The sequence below is a fragment of the Perissodus microlepis genome, chromosome 4 (assembly GCF_051167445.1).
Source record: "Perissodus microlepis isolate ML-2025 ecotype Zambia chromosome 4, ASM5116744v1, whole genome shotgun sequence".
NCBI lineage: Eukaryota > Metazoa > Chordata > Actinopteri > Cichliformes > Cichlidae > Perissodus > Perissodus microlepis.
Window position 1 is genome coordinate 23468551 of NC_140464.1, and position 24193 is coordinate 23492743.

Consider the following 24193-nt stretch of genomic DNA (forward strand, 5'->3'; position numbering starts at 1 on the left):
AGTTTGTATTTTCCATGAGAAATAAAACATAACAAATTGGCATTGCAGAATATTTTCGAAGATTAATGGGTTATTAACATCTCAGGATTTGTTGCTTTTGTTTCTGGTTCACTTCCCGGCTGACCTTCGTATTTTATTTTTGTAGTTTGGCTGAAGTTCTGATGCTGGCTTGTTTTAGACAAGTAATCTAAAACATCAGTATAAGAACAAAAGCTATTCATTAAAGGCAAAGAAAATAAATAAACTAATTAAAAAACTCCAAATATAAAGGTTATGAGGCTGCTTTTTAATTTTTGAAGACAGACTAATATTTTTGTTAAGGTCCTTCCTTACCAGTTGGTGGCGGTAATGCACCATTTTTGCTGTTTGCCAATCGCTGATAAAACTCACGAAGAAGAAGAAGAGGCGCAATAGCGAGGGAGCGACCCGCCGGACTGTATTCAAGCGGCACAGCAGTGTTGTGGTAATGACAGCATTCATTTATATGAAGAGTAGACTCATGTTGAGCTAAAACGCGATTTAGGGTGTGTAAAATAACTAATTCAACCCGAGGGCTGGGGCTAACCTCGGCGCTGGCCAACTTGAAAGGTTTGCTAACAGATGACTGACCGAGCTGTAACCACGTTGAATGTACTTTTGCTAGCACGTGAATCTTTTCTGTTCATATTCGCATAAGAAAATATATAATTATGGCATAAAAATGGATTAAAAATTCCAGAAACGATCGTAAAGGCTCCACGGACACGAGCCTGTGACAGTTCATGCAGGTATATTAGCATAACGGTAGCAACGTTAGCCCATGCTAGGCGCCGGTTGCTTGTAAGAGGAAATCCACCCCAAAACAACTCTGTCTCAGTGACCGTTACGTCAAAGCTGTCGGCTGTCTCCGGGTGTTAGACGAGCACGCAGAGTGCAGACGCTATGTAGGAGACTGTAGAGATTACTGGTTACACAGTGTAGACATGGGAGCTCCGGTGGTTTTCCAGACTTAAAATCAGTTTTTGAGGTGCATTATTCCCTCAGTGGAACAAGCGCTTTCAGCTGTTTTTGTGTCGCAGTAAGGGTAGGTTTTCCAGAAAAACCCCGCGCTCTTTAAACTAGATTGTTCACACGCAGCTGAATAATTTAGAGTTTGAATGACTTCTTTTGGGTGTTTTTGTTTTGGTTCTGTTAGCATCTGGTATTGGGCAGAGGAGTCAGACAGCGGAGTTTATCATGAAGGTAAAAAAGTGATGCATTTGGTCCTCAGGTGCCAGGATGGCGACAGACGACGTTGAGCAGTTGGCTGACTCTCTGGCCAAAACTGGAGTGGAGGATGGAGAGCTCAGTTACAAAGGACAGGGAAGAAAGTTGGATGATGCTCAGTCAGGTGAGCATCACTTAATCACTAAAATAATCCAAAGGCTGGGCTTTAATGATTTTTCTTATGTGTTAGCTGTTTTAATATGATCATTTGAATCTCTGCAGTTGAGGAGATGGTGAAGGAGATCCAGGACTTTGAGGGTTTACAAGCTCTGAGATTGGAGGGAAACACTGTAGGTGTGGAGGCAGCACAGGCCATCGCTAAGGCCCTGGAGACAAAGAGTGCATTGATGGTGAGATGTTTTTCTCTGTTCATCATCTCTAACATTTCAGCAGTTTTATATTTCTCCACAATAAATATGAACTAATAAAAATAAAATTAATATTAATATTCCAAAGGCATATGATGAAAGGTGCTTTATCATAGCAAATGTTTGAAGTATGAAAATCTGGAATGAGAAATCCAAACGTTTATCCAATTCATGGCTTGGGTGAAGGGGGGTTGGCATCCTGCAGCTGCCTTAGGGCGATAGGTTGGGTGCACCCTTAAAATAAAAGGTTTCATATGCAGATGAACTGATAACTTAGTCCGACACAATGTTTAAATATGGCAGCTTGCTGAAGGCTGACAACAGCCTTCTGCTGTCTGTCACACTGATACCTGCAACAAGCATGGGTGAATCTAAAGGGGGCACGGGGTGTATTAGGATGTATTCATTTTAAGGCATGAGTAACATTGTGCTGATTTAGATGAATAAATCTTGTTAATTACACACGAACACACACCAAATCTACCTCATCCAGGAGATACAATATAGTTGTTGTTTTTTTAAATGCCCTGAATTGGATAAGTAGAAGAAAGTTGATGGATTACTGCATTTATTAATTTTTCCATCAAATGTTTTTTTCTTAAAAAAAAGAAATCTGACTTTAATATGGCACACAGAAAACCAGTGTTTCTTATTCAGTTACTTAATAAAATAAATATCAAAATACTGGAATACTAAAATAATTGATAGCAGCAGCCCTGAAAGATTAATAACATGTGCACTTGCAACAGATCCCTCTGCAGATTAATAATTGATATGATTAACTGCCCTGTAATGGAATACAATCAGTCAGTCAATCATCTTGTGGCTTCCACTGACACTGCTCATGTCTCCTTGCTTCCTTCCTCCTCAGCGTTGTTACTGGAGTGACATGTTTACAGGTCGCCTGCGCTCTGAGATCCCACCTGCCCTGGTACTACATGATTATCAATAACACATCAATTTTGACTCCCAAGCGGTTAGTTTTGATTCACTTCCTATTTTCCTATTTTTGTTTTGTAGAATTCACTGGGTGATGCTCTGATGCTGGCGGGTGCCAGGCTCACAGTTTTAGACCTCAGCGACAATGCTTTTGGACCCGATGGAGTAAAGGGCATTGAGAATCTGCTAAAGAGTTCCACCTGCTACACACTGCAGGAGCTACGGCTCAACAACTGTGGCATGGGCGTCGGAGGTGGCAAGGTAAGTGTGGAGATGACACGTGTTCTTGGATAAGGTCGTCATTGTCAAGAATAAAGCATCAAAGATGAAAACCAGACAAGTGGACAGATGCATCATAGATCATTATGACTGTACTTGTTTTGTACTCCTCAGATTTTAGCTGCATCATTGATCTACAACCATAAAAAATCCAGCGCTGCGGGATCGCCCCTCAGCCTGAAGGTGTTTGTTGCTGGAAGAAACCGACTGGAGAATGATGGAGCCACTGCCCTCGCTCAGGCTTTTAAGGTAAGACTGATTTTCATTGACAGGCTTCATTTTGATTCATCAGAACGACTGTTTCACATACGTCTCTTAATGATTGACACGTTTTATTCTTGGACCACTTCGTATAAATAATTATCAGACAGTTTATGCTGTCAGACACATTCAAAGTAGATCTTGACAGTTTTATCTTTTATGTGTAAGCAGCGAAAGTGTACGATTAAAGTTTGTCTTTCCAGCTTATCGGCAGCATGGAGGAGGTTCACATGCCCCAGAATGGCATCAACCACGCAGGTGTGACCGCCCTGGCCGAAGCCATGCAACACAATCCAGGACTTCGAATCCTCAATCTGAATGACAACACGTTCACTGAGAAGGGGGCTTTCGCCATGGCTCAGGTATACATATGTAAGGGATTAGTAGTTGCATATCTAGACAGTGATTTGTTTTTTAAACAGAATTTGTGCACTCATGAAATACCTGAAAAGTATTTGAAAATGTTCATTTCCCAGGCCTGGAAAAAGAATCTTGGATAGTCTTGAAAAAGGCATGGAAATCTGCTTCACTGACACCTGCACAAAAGAGTCTGATTGGTTTAAAAGGCACAGAGGAAAGATCTGTATTGTTTATATAACTCTTTAAAGTTATGCCTTCACAAGATACATTTGTACAGTGCCTGCAAAATAGGACAGAATGATTTGAATATAGTGAAAATACGCATCATCATCATTTGTACTGGTTATTTTCAGCCTGATACAGCAGATACTGTCTGTGTCTTCACAGGCCTTGAAACACTTGCGGAGCATCCAGGTGATAAACTTTGGAGACTGTTTGGTACGACCGGAAGGAGCCAAAGCGATTGCAGCGAGCGTGTCAGAGGGGCTGCCGATCCTCAAGGTAAGTGAGGGCAACCCTCTACTGCCAGCTCTTTGTTGCAAGTTGTTGTTGGCAGCAGGCTTGGACAATATTTAATGTTTTTCCCCTATCATCCTGACAACAGGGCACAGGGTTAATGATGGTATTAGAGTTGTAACGATTCATCGATTAACTTGATTATTAAAAAAAACCTTAATGTAAAAGTTTGCTTCGACGCTTATAGTTTAATTCACGCTCAGTTGTCACCATGAAAGCTTTTCTCTCACATTTGCAACAAAGAATAGACCTGCAGTAGAAACCTATCTAGAAGCTCGCGTGTGAAGGAAAACTTTACTTTACAGCTGCTCCTATCCATCGCCTTTTGTTTTACATAGTGGAAGTCTACAGTGACGTTACAGAAGTTAAAATAAAAGCATATGTATGTACGTGGGACACCTTTCTGAATAAATAGTTTTTATGTTCCACAGGAGCTCAATTTGTCGTACGGTGAGATTACTGAGGATGCTGCTCTGGTCGTGGCACAGGCAGTAAAAGACAAGGACCAACTGGAGAAACTGGACCTAAATGGTACAAAGAATGCAGTCGGTGTCAGTCATGATGCTTCTGTTGTTTGTTTGTATTTGAGACATTATGGAGGAATGTTGTTTTAGCTGCATTTGGCTTCACGGCTTGTGTAAAAGGATCTCTGGTTTTCAGGTAACTGCATCGGAGAGGATGGTTGCAGAGCCTTGAAAGTCGCCATGGAAGCCATGAACATGAGCGAGCTACTTGGATCACTCAGGTAAATCACAGCTTAGTCTGACTCCTGTTTGCTTGAGCTGCATCCACAGTGGTTGTGATTCATAGCAGTGTGGCAACCACGGACCACAGAAAGTGACATTCAGACACCCCCCCCCCCCCCCCCCCCCCCCCCCCCCCAACTCTCTTTTTGAGGTTCTTCATATGAACTTACAGCAACTTAAAAAAGTATCTCAAAGACAAAATACTATAGATCTATAGTAATACTATAGATACATCTTTCATGCCTTGGATTTGTTAAAGTAGTCAAGAGTTGCCAAATTACATGGAATAAGTCCCCTTTTGAAGAGTCGGTGGCTTCGTTTGCTTCCAGTTCAACAGAATAAGTTTTCGTGCCAATAACAGCGCAAATCCGATTAACATATATTGATTATTTGACAATTCTAGGTAGGGCTGCTCAATTAATCGAATTTTAATCTCGATTACGATCTGGGCTTTCAACGATCATTAAAAATGACTGAGTCAATTATTAGCCCCTCCCTCGTGCTTTACTCTCGCGCTGCTCCGTGTGGCAAATCGAGCGCACCTCTCTGCATTTCGAACACGTGTCACAACAATTAAGAGCAGCGGTCCCCAACCTTTTTTGCGCCACGGACCGGTTTATGCCCGACAATATCTTCATGGGCCGCCCTTTAAGGTTTCGCGGATAAATACAACAAAATAAAACTAGTACCGGTACTGAAAAAAAGAAAATTTATTCATAACACACATGGAAAGACCTAGGAAAACCGAGTAAACGATAAAAACGATAACAAAATAACGCTGAAAACCGATAAAAACCCTGAAAACTATACATTTCACACCTGAGCCTCAACTCTCGCGGCCCGGTACCAAACGACTCACGGACCGGTACTGGCCCGGGGACTGGGGGCCGCTGATTAAGAGGACCCGAGGGAAGCTCGGAAAGCTAAGCAGAAGTTATTTGGAGAGGAGAGTGACTGCTGTTGGTTGAAAAGAGGGGTAAAAAAAACTTCAGTGGTGTGGAAACGTTATGGGTTCGCGGAGTCAGACGTGGATCAAGTAGACATAGTGTGTAAACTTTGCTACAGTGTCGTAGCTGCACCACAGAGCAACACTGCAAAGTTCACTAAACATAGATGTTTACATTTTTCATTTATTTTTTATATTGCAAACATTTGCACTGTTATCAGTATTTGCACACTATTTTATATTATTTTTTGACAATCTTTAAAGTCATTATTCAATACATTGTTATTGTTAAATAAATATCGTCAAATAATCGAGATCTCAATTTCAGTGAAAATAATCGTGATTATCATTTTTGCCATAATCGAGCAGCCCTAATTCTAGGGTTGCTGCTTTCACCCAAAATAATGTCTGGTTTGGGCCCCGAGCAATTTGCTTTAGCAAACTTCTGACAAGGCCTGAAATGTCTTAGTGCAAAATCCTCGGATGTGTGGACAAGTTCAGGATTTTTGAGCTAGAGAAGCCGGTATTTGTTCGCTTCGATCGCAGGATGCAATAACAGAAGGAATCGTTTTAGGAAGGAAGCCAGTTTGCGTTTTGATAAATGTAGCCTGTGTAGAACCTTGAATTGTAATAGGCCTTTATCTGGCACATGCTGACGAGGTCCGTAGATGCTCTTGAGCCTTCTGACATCTGCTGTCTATAATCTTTATACTGAGATCCTCCTGCCAGACTTCTCTTAAATACTCTACTCAAATACTAACCAGCATGAAGTGGACAGTACCCGAGATAAACTTTTCTCAAATCCCAGGTGAGTGATTCAAACGGCTGCCAACTCAGGATACCATTGAATGACCCGGTAGTAAATACATCACATGTCAGATGTCAAATATCAGTTTATCAAGTGATGTGAAACGCGCAAATCGCATCTACTGTGGACGCAGCTTTAGGTCATGAAGTCTTTTTGCAAAGTCCTCACTACAGAGCTGTGCTTTAAAAAAAAAAAAAAACTTCTTCAGTGATGATGAGGGCGAGCCAGAAGATGATGATGACGAGGAGGACGAAGACGACGATGAGGAAGAAGATGATGACGAGGACGATGTGGACGAGGAGGAAGTAGAGGAAGAGGAGGAAGAAGAGGAGGAAGAGGAAAGCACTGGCAATAAGGTAAGACATGTCTGTTCATTGCAATAGTTTTAACAATTCAATTCAATTCAATTTTATTTATATAGCGCCAAATCACAACAAAAGTCGCCTCAAGGCGCTTCATAGATACAGAGAAAAACCCAACAATCATATGACCCCCTATGAGCAAGCACTTTGGCGACAGTGGGAAGGAAAAACTCCCTTTTAACAGGAAGAAACCTCCGGCAGAACCAGGCTCAGGGAGGGGCGGCCATCTGCTGCGACCGGTTGGGGTGAGAGAAGGAAGACAGGATAAAAGACATGCTGTGGAAGAGAGACAGAGGTTAATAACAGATATGATTCAATGCAGAGAGGTCTATTAATACATAGTGAGTGAGAAAGGTGACTGGAAAGGAAAAACTCAATGCATCATGGGAATCCCCCGGCAGCCTACGTCTATTGCAGCATAACTAAGGGAGGATTCAGGGTCACCTGGTCCAGCCCTAACTATATGCTTTAGCAAAAAGGAAAGTTTTAAGCCTAATCTTAAAAGTAGAGATAGTTTCTGTCTCCCGAATCCAAACTGGAAGCTGGTTCCACAGAAGAGGGGCCTGAAAACTGAAGGCTCTGCCTCCCATTCTACTTTTAAATACTCTAGGAACAACAAGTAGGCCTGCAGAGCGAGAGCGAAGTGCTCTAATAGGGTGATATGGTACTACAAGGTCATTAAGATAAGATGGGGCCTGATTATTTAAGACCTTGTATGTGAGGAGCAGGATTTTGAATTCAATTCTGGATTTAACAGGAAGCCAATGAAGGGAAGCCAAAACAGGAGAAATATGCTCTCTCTTTCTAGTCCCTGTCAGTACTCTTGCTGCAGCATTTTGGATTAACTGAAGGCTTTTCAGTGAGTTTTTTGGACATCCTGATAATAATGAATTACAGTAGTCCAGCCTGGAAGTAATAAATGCATGAACTAGTTTTTCAGCGTCACTCTGAGACAGGATATTTCTAATTTTAGAGATGTTGCGCAAATGGAAGAAAGCAGTCTTACATATTTGTTTAATATGTGCGTTGAAGGACATGTCCTGGTCAAAAATGACTCCAAGGTTCCTCACAGCGTTACTGGAGGCCAAGGTAATGCCATCCAGAGTATGAATCTGGTTAGATACCATATTTCTAAGATTTTCAGGGCCGAGTACAATAACCTCAGTTTTATCTGAATTAAGAAGCAGAAAGTTAGCGGCCATCCAGGTCTTTATGTCTTTAAGACATTCCTGCAGTTTAACTAATTGGTGTGTGTTATCTGGCTTCATGGACAGATAGAGCTGGGTGTCATCGGCATAGCAGTGAAAATGTATGCTATGTCTTCTAATGATGCTGCCTAAGGGAAGCATGTATAATGTAAACAGAATTGGTCCTAGCACTGAACCCTGTGGAACTCCATAATTAACCTCAGTGTGTGAAGAGGACTCTCCATTTACATGCACAAATTGGAGTCTATTAGATAGATATGATACAAACCACTGCAGTGCAGTACCTGTAATACCTACAGCATGTTCTAATCGCTCTAATAGGATATTATGGTCAACAGTATCGAACGCTGCACTGAGGTCTAGCAGGACAAGCACAGAGATGAGTCCACTGTCAGAGGCCATAAGAAGATCATTTGTAACCTTCACTAAAGCTGTTTCTGTGCTGTGATGAGCTCTGAAACCTGACTGAAACTCTTCAAATAAACCATTCCTCTGCAGATGATCGGTTAGCTGTTTGACAACTACTCTTTCAAGGATTTTTGATATGAAAGGAAGGTTGGAGATTGGCCTATAATTAGCTAAGACTGCTGGGTCTAGAGATGGCTTTTTGAGTAAAGGTTTAACTACAGCCAGCTTGAAGGCCTGTGGTACATAGCCGATTATTAGAGATAGGTTGATCGTATTTAAGATCGAAGAATTAATTAATGGCAGGACTTCTTTGAGCAGTTTTGTAGGAATGGGGTCTAAAAGACACGTTGATGGTTTGGAGGAAGTAATTATTGAAGTTAACTCAGAAAGATCAATTGGAGAAAAAGAGTCTAACTTAACATCAATGGTACTAAGAGTAGCTGTAGATAATATTACATCTGTGGGATGATTACTGGTAATTTTTTCTCTAATGATAAAAATTTTATTTGTGAAGAAGTTCATGAAGTCATTACTAGTTAACGTTAAAGGGATGGTTGGCTCAACAGAGCTCTGACTCTTTGTCAGCCTGGCTACAGTGCTGAAGAGAAACCTGGGGTTTCCAATTTAACACAAGTTAAATGAGTAAAATGGCATCAAATGTGTCTGTAATTATAATTTTTTAAATTCTAACCATTAAATCTCTATAAGGAAAAAAATATACACTAGTTCTAAGTGGGATATATGTAAGATATGGGCCTTATTGAATCCAAATGATGACTAACATGTTAACGTATTGAGGGATGTCACTATTATGTCTAACAGAAGCCTCATTCTGTACTGAATAGGTGACAGGAAGTCTAAAATCCACACTAGCTGTGATCATATGCACACATTTGTGGTTTGACTTTTTCCTTTTGCCTTGTTCTTACAGTTTTCCACCCCACAGTCAGCACCTCGACCCCCAGAAGTCTCCTCCTTCCTCAGCTTTCCCTCCCCTGACAAACTGCTTAAACTGGGCCCCACGAGAGCATTGCTTATTGAGCAGCAGGTAGCAAAGAAATCTCCAGTGACATTAAAACACACTTGTAATCCTATGCAAAGATCCAGCAGTTCTTTAGTGTGTAAACATTTCTTCTTCTGGGCCCAGGTGGATGTTTCAGACGCTACAAAAACAGCTGAAGCCTTCCTCAAGATTGCATCTGTGTACAAGGAGGACAATACTGAAGTTAAGAATGCAGTGTTGGACAGTATTGGTAAGACACTTTGTGGAGTTGAATCATCTTGCAAATGCCAGACTTGTGTGACATTTGTGTATTTTGGTTATTTTGTGCTAAACAGTTTGATTCTTTCTTTCTTTTTTTTTTCACATATTACTTTGAGTATTAGTATAGTTTTCTCATTTTCAGCTATTGCTGAAGCTTAAAATGCTCTTAATTTATTTTTATTTAATTTTATTTAAATAATCCTACAATTTACCTCATCTAAGTCATTAGAAAGCTCAGTCTGCTCTGAAAAAAGTGGTTTTGGCTCATCACAGTTAGAGCCAGCTTTCACGTTTGGCTGCCACTTGCAAACAAAAGGTTTGTGCGGAAGGTGGGCGGGGCTTCTGTCCTCACCAGTCTCATCGAGTTCATACAGAGTCAAAAATTTTAAGTGGAGCTTTATAATAATAGATCCACTTAAAGGTTTATTTAGAACAAAAGCCACGTGTAAAACTGGCATTTGTTTCTATTGTTGTATACAATATGTGCCAGAGTTTGTTTTTTTTTTTTTAAATGTATGTTATTTATTTATTTTCATTGTTTTTACACTAGCATGGTGTGTATGGATTTATGAAGCAGTATAAAATCATTAGCTTCAGATGCTGGTAGTTGTTTCCATCCAAGAGAGCCACGCTAACCTTAAGATATAACGATATATATATATGTATACGTTCCCCACACGTTGCACTTTTTTTTTTCATATTATTGTAATTTTTCCCATCAACAAACAAATTGGTGGATTGAAACTTGTGCTTTAAAAAAAATAAATAAAAAATCTTATTTTGCTTTGCATAAATGTGTGTTTTGTGGTGCTTGGAGTTGGAGAAAGTAAACTTGTTGTCAGTGGTGTGTTATTCCAGTGTTGAAAATTCTGTTTGTAAAGATGTTTTTCCTCTTGCAGATGGGCTCCTGGGGAAAGCTTTCACCTCTTCTTCCTTCCAAGGCTACAGCTTTGTATCATCTTTGTTAGTGCTGCTTGGACTTATTAAGGTATGAAACACTCTGCAAAATGTGTCTTTGGTTTGCTTTTTTTTCCCCCCTAATGTTTCTGGTCCTCTACCTTCAGAGCGAGGATAAGGTGAAACCTGTGATTGTGGTCCCCGGCCACCTCCAAGCTTTGGAGCATGTCGTTCGACAGGACTACTTCCCCAAAGAGAGCGTGGCTGTGCTGGAGGCCTTCATGTCCCGGTAAGGACGTGACAGAATGAGCCAATCAAAAGGCAGCTTCCAGGTACAAAACACCATTATTTCCTATCCTTAGTAACGTAGCACATAAATGCTTCTGCACCAGGTGCGTAAACAGATGGTAACTAATTCGCCCTGGTTTTATCTCACTTTTGTGTTGGAGAGGGTTCATTACATTCTTGATTAAACTATTTATATAATGCAATATTTTGGTGCAGTTTACTTATAAAAAAATTAATAATTAAATAATTATGGTTGATTTTGGGGTGTTTCATGGGATCCTAGAAAATCTCCAGATCTTTTAATGAAAAAATTGTAATAATGGATAAATAATTGTACAATCTGCATGTGTCATTCTTAGGAATAACAAGACCTTGGAGTCATGTGGAAATGCTAAAAACAATCTCCAATCAACACTGCAGAGAGTCCGGTCTCAGAGCTGAGGACTGTGGACACGTGCGCATAGACTGATCATTCATGGCCTTTGGAAACCAGCACACACAAACACAAAAGTAAAAAAGAGGAGCACTTGAGAAAACCCCCTTTTTCCCTGGACTTCGGACATAACTTGAATACATCTTATGAAATAGAAAAAGCTCTGAAGGTGTGAAATTGTTGAAGCCCTTTGTATATGTTCAAATAACTACCAGACATCACTGACACCTTTAACTTCACCTTCTTTGTATTCGGGTGAATGAGAAAAGGCCTCACGCTCCACAGGTGACAGCTGTAAACCAGGATCAGTGTGGACTTGGCACTCGCAGCTATTGTGGCTTCTCTATTTAATTTTCACCTTTGCTGCTCTCTTGTTTCACACCAAATATTTGTTATATATTCACAAATATTGTCAAATTGTGATATTAAAATATCTATTGACAAGCAGAAACAAGACTGTAACATACCGCATTAAATAAATTGAAATGTATTTTCAGGTCAGACAGTTGATGATGAATTTGTGTTGCAAAAATAAAGCTCATTTGAGTGTTGTTGTTGTTGTTTTTTAAGTCTCTGCATACTGACTGTGTAGTTTGTACAACCTCGATTCCAAAAAAGACAAAATGCTGTTTAAAGGAAATAAAACTGGAATGCAGTGATTTGCAAGTCTCATAAACCCATATTTTATTCACAATAAAACATGGAAAATGTTAAATATTTAAACTGATAAGGGAAACTACTGAAACAGCTGAAGGAAAATTCAGGTTAACTGGCAACGGGTCAGTAACGTGATTGGATATATATTAACCAATCTGGCAAAAGCCCTTGTCCACAATTTATGGAGCAATTTCAGAATAATCTGCACATTTGAAAGGCACCATTAATGTTGAATGGTATAAGGTCAGCTTTTAGAGCAATATGTGCTCCCATCCAGATAATGTCTTTTTTCAGAAAAAGGCCTTGCATATCTCAGCAAGACGATGCTAAACCTAGCGAAGAGGTTCGGTGCTGAAACGGCCTGGCTGCAGTTAAAAGAAGAAGGCTGTTGTGGTGAACGTGGCTCTTTCCCAAATAATTTTTTCCTTCTTCGAATGTTGCAGTCAGAATAAAAATGGGATTTATAAGCATTTCAAATCATTACACTTAGGTTTTTTTATATTTCAGATAGCATCCAAGCTTTTATTGGAATGAGTTTTATTTAAAAATAAAAAGCAAAACTTTAAACTCCAAAGATGTAATGCAGATACAGATTTTACAGTAATGCAAAACGGAGAAAAAAAAGTTGAAATGGTAGTAATAACTAGAAAAAGTTGCATTTCCTGCGAAAATGCTGTGTGAATGCCTTGCAGTGGAATCTGAAAACAGCAGAAGGAGAACTATCTGATGAAAACACTGTGTAGAAGCTGAACTCTTTGCTGAAAACTGCTTTATTTGAAAGGGTACACTGGACAGTGTCACTAAAGCAGAGTGCATGCAAGCAGAGGTGTGCTAACAGCCACAAGTAGGATTCAAACCTGCACCAACAGATCTCACAGCAGCTGCTCATCTCACTGAGCCAAAGCAGTTATTGTCCCAACAATAGATATGATGAGAGAAAAAAATATGCAGGGGGCCGAAGAAGCTGAATTGTGCTGAAAAGAGGTAAAAAAGCTGAAATTCTTCTGAAAGAGCAGAAGAGGCTGGAATTTTTCAGCTACTCATTGAGCCAAACTGGTTCTCACGTAACTGAAAAAAGCTGACAATTCTGATAGAAACAGCAGAAGAGGCTGAGATTTGTGCTGATAAGAGGTGAAAACGCTGAAATTTCTGCTGAAAAGAGGCAGAACAACCTGGTTCTGCTCAATTTCAGTCCACCAATCAGAGGTACTGCGCCGTTTTTTGGAGTTACAAAACGTTGTGTAACTACTGTAAAACTAGGTGGGATAGAAGCACTTGTCCTGTCACTTGTACTGGGTGAATCGGCAGACTTTGAACCTTCACTGCGGACAGAAAGGACAGATTTCCACCCCTCAAACAAATGTAATTTATGGCTCAACGGTAAGATGACTGTAAAAACTGCTTTGACCGTGAGTGTCAGCAGTGTCTGAAGATGAATTGGCACAAGCCTCATTTGTTAACTTTGCTTTGTTAAGGAGATATGACGATTTGAAAATGGCTCTCATTAAAGAGTTCCAGCGCTGATTTTGTACAAACTCTCCATTGACTTTCTATGGAGAGTTTTCAGACTTTGTGTTGCTCTGAGGCGATCTGATAAAAATCTGTAACTTCCACAACAATGATAATGACATTTTCTGAAAGCCAGCAAAAATCCCCACGTTTTGATGTATAATTTGTGGAGGTTGAGTGAAAATTTAGTGAGTAGCAAGAAGTTGTTCGGACATGAAGAGAAAGTTCAGAAAGGACAAATTGTCACTCTGAGTTAATTGCATAGCAACCATAACAACGCATGTATTTTCTGGAAAATCACAAAGCTGCAACTGAAAACTTAAAGAGGCATTAAATTAAAACAGTAACACATATGAAAAAGCTGAATCACACATGAAAAGCCCAATAATTTGAGAACATTTTAAAGTTTGAATGGAGTTTCTACGTGAAAGTATGAGGAAGTAAGTTTCAAAAACAAGCAAGTTTTAGCAGAATTGTGGAAGTTTTCCATTCATTTCAATGGGACAAAAGGAAAAAAGTGTAATATTTTAAAAAGTATAATAGTAATAAATACCAAAAGATATAGCTGGAATTAGCAGAAATAGCAGAATACTTTGAGGCATTCACACAATTATTATTGCCTGATGAAGCAGGCTTTTTTAAGGTTATAATGGAAGCTTATGGATGAAACTCCGGCATTCAGATTTAAAAGCCTTGATTTTTCCAAACCAGCAGTAAGTTATTTCATCTCATGTGTCAGCAAATAGAAGCTGCTTGCCTCTTGTGCCTCAGAAAATGTGAAGCCAGTGTGTTAATTTGCAGAGAGAGGACACAAAGATCAGGGGTCACCACAAAAGAATTTACCAAAGTCTTGTTTGTTAGCCTGTTGGACCACAGGCTGTAAGTACTGGACACACTCAGAGTGAAGTAAAGCCCTCAGTGGACAACTTAAAGCCCGAACTGGCAGATTAAATCCATCTCTAATTCTTGTTACCAAGGAAACACTGATAGCACAGCCATATGGTTAAAGGTAAGCCAAGCTGCTTGTTTTCAGTGAGTCTGGGTTTTGAACTCGGATTTGCTTTGGAGTTTAGATTTCTCATATGGTAGCATTCAGTGTTAAGATATATAGTGTAAGATATTGAGTATCGATCAGTTTTGATCATCACCTGCTACATCTATATTTTAAAAATGGCAGATAAATGATGTGTGCCATGTGTTGCTAAAGCCAAACCGTTGAGTTTTGGGAACCAGGAACCAGTTGTGGGAGACCAGGGGAAATCAAACAAAGTAAAAGGCTATGCTGGTTTCAACCATGGAGAGCTCTTCTGCCTCCTTAAAGATACCTTAGGTAACATGACAATCCTTCAACAATATTTTATAGACATGAAAGGAAAAGCAGAGTCCTTTATCCAAGTAAATGAGGAGGAATCCATGTTTCAAGACCCCCAAATCTGTTGTTTTGCTTCTGTAAGGTGCAGAATAGCTTTATAACTTGAACTAGTGTGTCTAGTGTCTGTCTCCCAACCCGGGGCCTTTAGCCACTCCTGTAATTCTATTTCTAACATGTGTTACTGGCACAGATGCAGATCTTCTCTGCTGAAGTCGTCCTCCTTGTTTTAACACTGTCTTTACCCGTGGAAGCCAAAAAGTGTCCCAGAGCCTGCAGCTGTGACAGCACCACACTCACAACAGCCTGTGTGGGCAAGAACCTAACAGATGTCCCCCCGACTGTGGAGGAGGTGAGGAATTCAGTGGTTTTGCTGTATCTTAGACATGTGGGCTTTTTAAACTGAGGGTTGATAACAAGCTGGATGGATCCTCTCCTCTTTACTCTGAAGGATGGCGCGTGCACGTGTTTCAATAAGAATTTCAAATGCTCTCCTCTTAACCTGACTGAGATGCTCTGGCACGACCTGAAAAGGGTTTTCAATTAAGACATCCCAGAAATATTGATGAACTGAAACAGGTTTATAGGACAAAGATTTCTCCTCAGTGAAACATCAGAAACATCTAAAGGGAGTTTGCTGCTGCTAAAGAAGCTTCTGTAAAATACTGCATGTAATTATTTTCCAGCCTGTGTTGTGAATGATCACTCATTGTCCTCACTAAAGAAAGCATGAAAGTGTATAATTATGAAGTACGGACCACATTTTGTGAGTAATTAGTGCTGAAATCAAGAGAGAGTGATTTTAGAACCAAATAGTGATTAGCTAACCAGACTTATTATCTGAATAAACCAGCCTCACTCTGGTTTCCGTCCTGGCATGTAATTGTGTGTCCAATACTCATTGCTCCCTCTAGATTACTGTGAAACTCGACCTGAGGAATAACAACTTGCAGGTGCTGTCCAGGGGGGCATTCATGCACACACCCTACCTCACCCATCTCAACCTGCAGCGCTGCAACATCATCGAGATTAAAGAGGGCGCCTTTCGGACTCTTGGCCGAGTGGTCTCGCTAAACCTGGCTCACAACAAAATTGAAATCCTTTACCAAGTAAGATCAGAGGCCTGCAGTTTTTCCTCTCGAGTCTTTATTATGAGAATGATGTTCTCTTCTTTTCACTGCTGCAGGAGTCCTTTGACGGTCTCTCCTCCCTGAAAGAGCTGCGTCTTGACAACAATCGCATCGAGGAGATCCAGCCTGGAGCCTTCACACAGCTCGGCTTCCTCAACACACTGGCCCTCACCCACAACCAGCTGGTTTACATCCCTAACATGGTCTTCCAGGTACTCCAAATTATGGGTATATACGTTAATAATCTTTTTGGATGTGTTTGGTAATGCGATTCCACAACAGTCCTCCTTCTCCTCCTCCTCTTCCTCCTCAAGGGGCTGCAGAACATTAAGTTTCTTCGTCTTAGCCACAACTCTCTGAACAACCTGGCACCTGAGGCATTTGCTGGGCTCTTCACCCTCAGCCGCCTCGACTTGGATCACAATGAGCTGCAGTTCTTCCCCACACAGACAATGACGAGGTGGGACAACCTGGACGACTATTATGGGACATATTGATATGTGTGTTTTAATGTGTGTTTAGTATTGAATCCTCAGCTGCAGCAGCACTCAGAAAGAAGTCAAACTACTGACCACAATAATACATATATATATATATATATATATATATATATATATATATATATATATATATATATATATATATATATATATATATATACAGTAAAATTTGTGAGCTTTTAAGTGACAATTTTAAATTGCCATGTCCTCCACCTGTTAAGACTCCGTGAGGTCACACGGCTGCACATGAACCACAACCCCATGGTCTACCTCGGGGAAGATTCCGTTTCCATGGCAAAGCTTACACACCTGTACCTCAGCCACATGTCCCTTCAGGACCTCTCAGACAAGGCCTTCTCTCAAGCCCCCCTCCTCTCACACCTTGACCTCAGCCACAACCATCTTCGGTACGTGGAGCCCTTCTCAGGCCCTAGAGAGCTCACCAGCCTCAACCTGACAGGTAAAGCCTGTGTTCTGATATTTTTTATTGGACACAGACTTTTACTTTAACATAACAGGCTTTCGTTTTTTCTAAACCAGCAGATGTAAGTGATCTGACTTCTCATGTCTCATAGTGAGGCCAAGAAAGAAAGATGTAGGGGGGGTGATAGCATACCATGTGTCATTTTTTACATGCTGACCAACAGGCATTTCTTAATTTTTCTAAAGGGAACCCCATCTACTGTAACTGCTACATGTCTCCACTGAGGCAGTGGGCGAGAGTTAGTGGTGTGAAGCTGCTGGGGGCCTGCTCTGGACCTCCTCACCTCTCAGATGAGCCTCTGCAGGCGGTGTCTCCTCTGGATCTGCGCTGCAGGAGGGGGGAGTCACCAGTGGAGGAGGAGGAGAGTACGGAAAGAGTCCCACCCACGGTCACAGCCACTGCCAAGCCAAAGCAGAAGGTCAAGTGTCCAGCTAACTGTGAATGTGATGTAAGTTGGAGACAGAAAACACTTCTGGGACACTTCCATGAAAATTTCAGTTCAACTCCAGCATTTGCTGATCTCTCAACAACGAAAGCAGGAAGAAAAAATAAAAACTCCAGTTTCTCATAGATTTGCTGTTTTACCACACTCTCACTTGGCTCACTTGTACTTACTTACTTAATCACAGTAGAGCACTTGGTTCTCAGACTGCGGCTTACTTGTGATTCCTAGGATATTTAAAAGTAGAATGGGAGGCAGAGCCTTCAGCTTTCAGGGCCCTAATCTGTGGGACCAGCTTCCAGTTTGGATTCAGGAGGCAGACACCCTCTCTAGTTTTAAGCTACAGAGCTATGATAAAAGGGTTTTGATAAAGCATATAGTTAGGGGTTGGATCAAGTGGCCATGCTATATAAATAAAATTGAGTTGAAAGCTCTAAAAATCCACTGTAGGTAGATGGGTAACATAGTGGTAGATGTTTGGCACACCACAAATAATGCTTCAAAGGCCTTTAAATGAAGGCTAATGCTGCATGCTACAAGGCAGCTGTTTTACTCATATGTTTATCAGTGTCTCAGAGCACTGTGATATGTCGGTATTCTATTAAGTAAACCCTCAGAGTACTTCCTCGATGACTGTTTGTTATTTCCACTGAGACGTTTTGCAGGTTTCACATTCAAAATTGATTTTCTCTAGACTGAGACCCAGCATGCCACATGTGAGGGTCGGGGCCATACTAGAATCCCACGAGGCTTCCCCGCCAAGACGCAGTTGCTGGACCTCCACGATAATCACTTCCACTACCTTCCAGCCAACAGCTTCCCAGGCAGCAGCCAACTTGTTTCTCTTCACTTGCAGTCCTGCAAAATCCATGAAATTGAAGGTCGTGCCCTTCAAGGGATGAAAAACCTTTTGTATTTGTATCTTTCTGATAATGACCTCATGTCCTTGGACCCCAAGGCCTTTGCTGGAGCGCCCAAGCTCACCTACATCCACCTGGAGAGGAACAAGCTGGCACAGTTCCCTGGATCAGGTCAGTGGATAAGTTACATTAAGTCTGCCTCAGTAGATACTATCTACAAGAAACACTGGAATTAAAACATGGCTGTTCTGTGTCTTTCTTCTAGCTCTGTCACTCTTACCAAGTCTGGTTGTGTTACACCTGGAGCAAAATGCCATCTCTAAACTTGAGACCAGTGGGTTGCTGTCCTCACTGGGCTCTAAACTTACTGAGTTATATCTGGGCAATAACAACTTAACTTACATTGCCAAGGGCGCTCTTGACTCTGACTCTCTATGTACCCTTCACCTGGATTCAAATCAGCTGACTGAGGTGCCCACCCACGCTCTGCTTGAGACCCCTAATCTGCAGGAGCTCAACCTCTCTGGGAACTCAGTTCATTGGGTGGGACCAAACGCTTTCCAGCCCTTATCCAAAAGTCTGAAGAGACTTTACATGGATCATATGGGAATGGAAAAGGTACGAGAGACCCTTTTAAGCTAATATCACAAGTTAGTTTGCAACGTGTTTATGTTTTCTTAGCATTGTCAGTATTTGAACACCAGCCATCATGCCAGGCTTCCAATATCTAGTCCAAAGGTGACTGTACTGTTTATGTGAAAATATGTGCTGATTCATTCATGCTATTCACTGCACTGAGGGCTTGTTCAAGATAAAGAATTTTCTTTTCAACTCTTTGTATTGCATCACTGTGCAGATCTCCAAGGATGCACTGCTGGGGCTGGCCTCAGAGCTGCGGACTTTGACTGTGAGAGGAAACGAGCTGGAGGAGTTTCCTGATCTGAGCCCACTCACCGGCCTGGAGACCGTGGACCTGCAGGACAACCCACTGCGTTGTGACTGCTCTCTGCTTCCTCTGCGCAGGTCGGTGTAAGATTTACCTGGGACTACAGTTAGAATGAACTGACAGCTTTACTGACTCTGTCTCTTTGTATCTGTGGCTCAGGTGGATGGAGAATGTTAGTTTGGAGCTGACCGCAACTTGTGGTCACCCTCCTGAGCTCAGAGGTCAGAAGGTCCGGGGCATCCACGTCTTCAAGTCCTGCCCAGAGAACATTTTTCCACCAGAAAAGAAGAGTGCTGCAGATCCAAAAGTGAAGAAATCCAAAGCAGACTCCTTGAAGTCCCGAAAAGTCAAAGCACAGACCACAGCTAAAGTTGCCAAACTGCCCAGGAAGCAGCCTCAAAGAAAACCTGGGCCACCAAAAGTAACAAAGAAAAAGAAGATACTGAAATGAGAACATGTAACTCATTTTCCTTTTCCTCTTTTTTTGCAATAAACCTGAGTGTTAAGGAGCTGGGTTTCTTGAAAGCTACATTTTTTTGGTTCTAAATTAAAATGTTGAGCCATGCAAGTCTTTTGTATCCAAGCGAAAAATCAAAGTCAAAAAGTCAGAGGAAACCTGACAGTCACTCAGCCAATCTCTCACCATTCTTGCAGGGATACTTTAATGCAACACTAAAAAGGTTTGTTGAGAGAGAATAACAACACATTTTTAGAGGAGCCCAACTGCTATGCATATTACAGAAATGTATATTTAGTGGTGCACATACTAATTTACAGAGGCCAAGTGTCAAGTGTCTATAGGTGAAGTCAGCGAGGCCATGTTATCCCACATTGTCCCTATGTGAGACTGCACAGCAATATCCCACATTGGGATTGAGTGTAGTTTATAGAAGGGAACCACATAGCTAAAAAAAATCTTATCTATGGGTGTATCCATACTGAAAGCTAACAAAAACGGACAAACACAGCTAGTTCTGTGCAGTAGGCTACTGCAAATTTTGGTATTGATCTGATATCAAGCCAGTATTCCCTATACCAATACCAATATTTTTAGCCTATAAGGGCAGCTTATGTAAGGGAGAGCAGTGTTTCATGATTTATGAAATGAGTCATCAATATGCAAATTCTGAACACATTTTAATGACCACTAAAATCACTTTGATTTTTTAAGACCTGTCTTTTAAGCACTTTTGGTCAACATCTGTTATCTAAATGTGCTATAGGTTTAAAATATTCTAGACGTGACGGTAAATACAAAATCTTTCAGATATTTTCATACAGCATGTCTGAGCTATAGTTTTTTAATTCCAAAATTCAGTGGGCTACAAACTGAACTTATAGGATAGAAGCAAAGTATTGATCCTATCACGGTAGCGTCGATGGGAGATCAATAGTAATTCAAACTACTTGGCAGTGTTAGCAACATTTCTGCTCTAACAATTTACTATATCTAACGGGAAATGACAGACCATTGTATCTATGATACCCACCTTTATACTAAGCTGTAGTTCATGGGTCGTCGTGGGGGTTCCATGGTGTAATGGTTAGCACTCTGGACTCTGAATCCAGCGATCCGAGTTCAAATCTCGGTGGAACCTAAATATTTTGGATCATGGAGAAGCTTTTCGCTTTGTGTTCATGAAAGTTAACATTTTTAGCTTTTGAAATAAATATAAGAAAATAACTATGATCTGTCTTCATTACGCCGTCAAATATCGATATAATACGCTTTAAAATTTCTCAAATTCGACGGCGGAAACTGCCGCTCTTCTTCCGCCTGATTTGGCTCATACGTCATACTCTTCCGTTCAAGATGGCAGCAGCAATGGACGTGGATACACCGAGCGGTACTAATAGCGCAAGCAAGAAACGATTTGAAGTAAAGAAGGTATGGCTGTAAAAAGTCTCTCACCGGGGAGTTACTAAGAAGCTGTCTAATGTGAACAATGGATACTATCATAGCTCAGTGCCGCTCACTGCCTTTACTAAGCTAACTCTAGCATGCTAACTTTAGCGCTAAGTCACTGTGGCATAGAATCAGTTCGTAACGAACACCCACGAATTTGTACTTCCCATTAAGGGGCCGAGAATCAACAGCCTCACAGATATCTCTGAATTAATAACAAAGGTGTAATGGGCAGAAACACATCAGCTGTTCAAACGGTACCCCGGCGAAATTAGCTTAGCTACATTTCACACGTAATTTTTGCTTTGTATTTTAAAATAATGTTTACACTTTTGACATGTTTTCGATGGCAACTGTGTGTCTCGTTCTTATGCTATTCCTTTCTCAATAAGCTAGACTCAAATGATATATTTAGGGCCCCATGCCTTAAATGAGATCTTAAATCTCTAATGATTTGAGGGCTTCTATAGAGTTTACAGTAACATCTCAGGCGTGTTTCTGGGATGGGGAAGTGGATAAGGCCCTCTTACAGACACCCAAGAGATGCTTTTGCTTCTTCTTTTTCAAATCAAAAGACATTTGACACTCATAATGAACCAAAGTTAAAATATATATTTTTAAATAAAACATATGTTTATGTCATGTTTGTTATTAAGCTCAAAAAGTGCCCCTCAAGTCACAGCAATTTGTGCACTGCTGGCCCTCGTGTGGTTCAAATAAGGGGATATAGACATTTTTTAAATTACATCATCTCCAGATTATGAATCTTGGATCATATATTTGTGTGATTTTATTTTTTTCCCCCCTCAGTGGAATGCTGTGGCGCTCTGGGCCTGGGACATTGTGGTGGACAACTGTGCTATCTGTAGGAACCACATCATGGATCTCTGTGAGTTCAGTTTTACATTTTGGTCTTTGATCTCTTCTTTAGTGCACATTTTGACAGTAAATGAGGTTTGCTTATCATTGTAGGTGATATGGTGCTTTTTATGTTGACACACTTTTCCCCCCTCACCCATTAGGTATAGAGTGCCAGGCCAACCAAGCTTCTGCAACCTCTGAAGAGTGCACTGTAGCCTGGGGTGTTTGCAATGTAAGTTTCTATACTAACATGTACGGTGTGATCAAAATGGTCTCAGCTCCCCTTTGAGACCATTGCTCTTTGTTTGGATTGCACTGTGGAAGCAAAATCCTGATCTGACCACTTGATTTTCTCTGCTTTCTCTCTCTCTTTGCTGTGTGTGATTGGCTTTTGTTGCCAATCGCACACAGCAAAGAAGATGAAAATGGGTGTCTGAAATTATTTTTTTGGGAACAAAGGAGGAAGTCATAGGAAGTGTGTGTGCCCTGCACTCCACAGTTCAGGTTTCTACTGAATGATCTCCGTGGGACAACTCAGGATATCACAGTAGAACTGAGTCTTCACAGTCTGACCCTGGTGTCTGTAGCACTGACAGTTGTTGATGCTCCCTGTTCAAATTTGGCATTCATACTGAAAACATGCAGATTCACAAAGTCAGATTAGGACTTCTAAGGAGCGATCTTAAAAAGACGATGACAGACACCTCCTGTAACAATCATCTCTGCTGCCAGGAAGGGCAGATATAGGAAGTTCTATGTATCGGGCAGAGGTGATCATTATCGCCATTATTCATAATTTCAACTGTTGTTACTAAATGACTTCCCAAATATCAGATAAAGTATATTATTTATTTTATTTGTAGATGCTCTTGATCATGATTCATATTAACCAAAAATGATCAGCATGCTGATCCATAAAGGTGAGAGGAATCATGTTAAACACAAATTAATATTAGTATAACTTCTGAAGCGATGTTCCCAACATTGATCATAATTAACTTTAATAGGAATTTCCTGCACAAGGCTGTTGTGTTTATAAGAGCTTGCTCATGCCAGGTTTATATGCAGGAACTATACATGCAATGAACACTATTTAAATGGAAGGTTTTAAAGTTTCCCGAATCCTTAAAAATGGTTTTAAATAATCTGGGATAACTTGATCCTCTGGTCATTTTGTTATTTTAAGCGTACATGATCTATTTCTTTGTTTTCCAGTTGTGCCTCAAAGTTTGATTGTTGTCGTGTGGAAGTACAAAGAATTAGAGTATTAGCAGTATTGCCAGGTCACTCTTGGAAATGAGATTTCTACCTGGATAAATAAAGGACTAATAATAAATAAAATTACAATACAGGGGAATGGAGATACATGATACTTAAATATTGTAAACCTGAAGTAAAATATCGATTTTCCACTAGAGAAATTATTTTTGTTAAATAAAATTCTTTTAGGTAGTTTTACCATCCTTCTACTGTTTCTCTTTTCCAGCATGCTTTCCACTTCCACTGTATTTCTCGCTGGCTGAAGACCAGACAGGTGTGTCCTCTGGACAACAGGGAGTGGGAGTTTCAGAAGTGAGTACCATGCATTACATTGTATACAGTTTTACTGTGTGGTCCAATCACAAGGGTTTAAGGGGTTCCTTGGTTAACAGTGCATTTGATCATTTGTTGACCCGCAGAGAAAATTGTTTATTCTTTAAAACCAAAGAGCTGTACTGACAGAACATCCTCTCTGTCATGTTTTCACAGATATGGACACTAGCTGGTTTATCCTTCACCCCTTTGTTGGCTTCTGCAAGCAGCACCCTCACTTTATCCTTGTTCTGACCCGCTTATAAAAGCTAATTGTTTCTGCTCATGTATTTTGTTCTGGTATATTGTAAGTACAGAAATAAACAGGAATCTTGTGAAAAATACAGCTTGTGTGACTTGTGTTGTCGGAATTTTAAAGAGGAAGGGACAAGCAGCACATTTTCAGGGGTTGTGGGCAAAAGACTGAGTTATTGAGGGAGATCCAAAGGACAAATCAGCCGTCTGCTGTGACAGGACAGTGCTCAGTCAGATGTGCTTTGATAAGAGCCCAGCCGGCTGTGTGTTAGAGTGGTAATCCTCTGGCTGAAAGACAGATGTTGTGGATGGATTAAGTAGCTGGTGACCCACTCTCCCACCAGGCCTGATTTATCAAAGTACTTTTAAAGACC

The 24193-nt window shown here is 40.7% G+C and overlaps 3 protein-coding genes and 1 non-coding gene across 6 annotated transcripts; all 4 read left to right on the forward strand.

Annotated features, from left to right (window-relative positions):
• Positions 1–367: 367 nt before the first annotated feature.
• On the forward strand, positions 368–11879 carry LOC146388969 (ran GTPase-activating protein 1-like). Of its 3 annotated transcripts, none has more exons than XM_084926570.1 (16): positions 368–463; positions 1250–1369; positions 1468–1595; positions 2485–2544; positions 2634–2813; positions 2946–3080; positions 3296–3454; positions 3840–3953; positions 4400–4499; positions 4629–4713; positions 6677–6824; positions 9378–9494; positions 9594–9699; positions 10610–10698; positions 10775–10939; positions 11255–11879. In XM_084926570.1, exons 2-15 carry the CDS (start codon positions 1258–1260, stop codon positions 10898–10900), a joined length of 1659 nt encoding a protein of 552 aa, XP_084782696.1. In that variant the 5' UTR covers positions 368–463; positions 1250–1257; the 3' UTR covers positions 10901–10939; positions 11255–11879. The 3 variants fall into 3 exon arrangements, with proteins under 3 accessions (XP_084782696.1, XP_084782694.1, XP_084782695.1); XM_084926568.1 differs by having other exon boundaries at positions 10775–10896; XM_084926569.1 differs by lacking the exon at positions 368–463 and adding an exon at positions 501–588 and having other exon boundaries at positions 10775–10896.
• Positions 11880–13308: 1429 nt separating this feature from the next.
• On the forward strand, positions 13309–19725 carry chadla (chondroadherin-like a). Its single transcript, XM_084926567.1, has 11 exons — positions 13309–13365; positions 15057–15215; positions 15778–15972; positions 16050–16205; positions 16308–16453; positions 16715–16953; positions 17163–17425; positions 18114–18450; positions 18545–18897; positions 19136–19302; positions 19385–19725. The coding sequence occupies exons 2-11, from the start codon at positions 15057–15059 to the stop codon at positions 19674–19676; spliced, it is 2307 nt and encodes a 768-aa protein (XP_084782693.1). The 5' UTR covers positions 13309–13365; the 3' UTR covers positions 19677–19725.
• Positions 19726–20751: 1026 nt separating this feature from the next.
• Positions 20752–20823, forward strand: trnaq-cug (transfer RNA glutamine (anticodon CUG)). Its single transcript has one exon. It is a non-coding gene; the product is annotated as a tRNA-Gln (tRNA).
• A 173-nt stretch (positions 20824–20996) lies between these two features.
• On the forward strand, positions 20997–23908 carry rbx1 (ring-box 1, E3 ubiquitin protein ligase). Its single transcript, XM_084926574.1, has 5 exons — positions 20997–21113; positions 21942–22020; positions 22154–22224; positions 23479–23564; positions 23742–23908. The coding sequence occupies exons 1-5, from the start codon at positions 21039–21041 to the stop codon at positions 23752–23754; spliced, it is 324 nt and encodes a 107-aa protein (XP_084782700.1). The 5' UTR covers positions 20997–21038; the 3' UTR covers positions 23755–23908.
• Positions 23909–24193: the final 285 nt, after the last annotated feature.

Coding starts and splice junctions, on each gene's coding strand:
- LOC146388969 (XM_084926568.1), top strand. CDS start 1,258: ATGGCGACAGACGACGTTGAGCAGTTGGCTGACTCTCTGGCCAAAACT. Junction 3,081..3,295: donor CCCTCGCTCAGGCTTTTAAG/GTAAGACTGATT, acceptor TTGTCTTTCCAG/CTTATCGGCAGCATGGAGGA. Junction 9,700..10,609: donor TGCAGTGTTGGACAGTATTG/GTAAGACACTTT, acceptor TTCCTCTTGCAG/ATGGGCTCCTGGGGAAAGCT.
- chadla (XM_084926567.1), top strand. CDS start 15,057: ATGCAGATCTTCTCTGCTGAAGTCGTCCTCCTTGTTTTAACACTGTCT. Junction 15,973..16,049: donor AAATTGAAATCCTTTACCAA/GTAAGATCAGAG, acceptor TCACTGCTGCAG/GAGTCCTTTGACGGTCTCTC. Junction 16,954..17,162: donor CACCAGCCTCAACCTGACAG/GTAAAGCCTGTG, acceptor ATTTTTCTAAAG/GGAACCCCATCTACTGTAAC.
- rbx1 (XM_084926574.1), top strand. CDS start 21,039: ATGGCAGCAGCAATGGACGTGGATACACCGAGCGGTACTAATAGCGCA. Junction 21,114..21,941: donor AACGATTTGAAGTAAAGAAG/GTATGGCTGTAA, acceptor TTCCCCCCTCAG/TGGAATGCTGTGGCGCTCTG. Junction 22,021..22,153: donor GAACCACATCATGGATCTCT/GTGAGTTCAGTT, acceptor CTCACCCATTAG/GTATAGAGTGCCAGGCCAAC.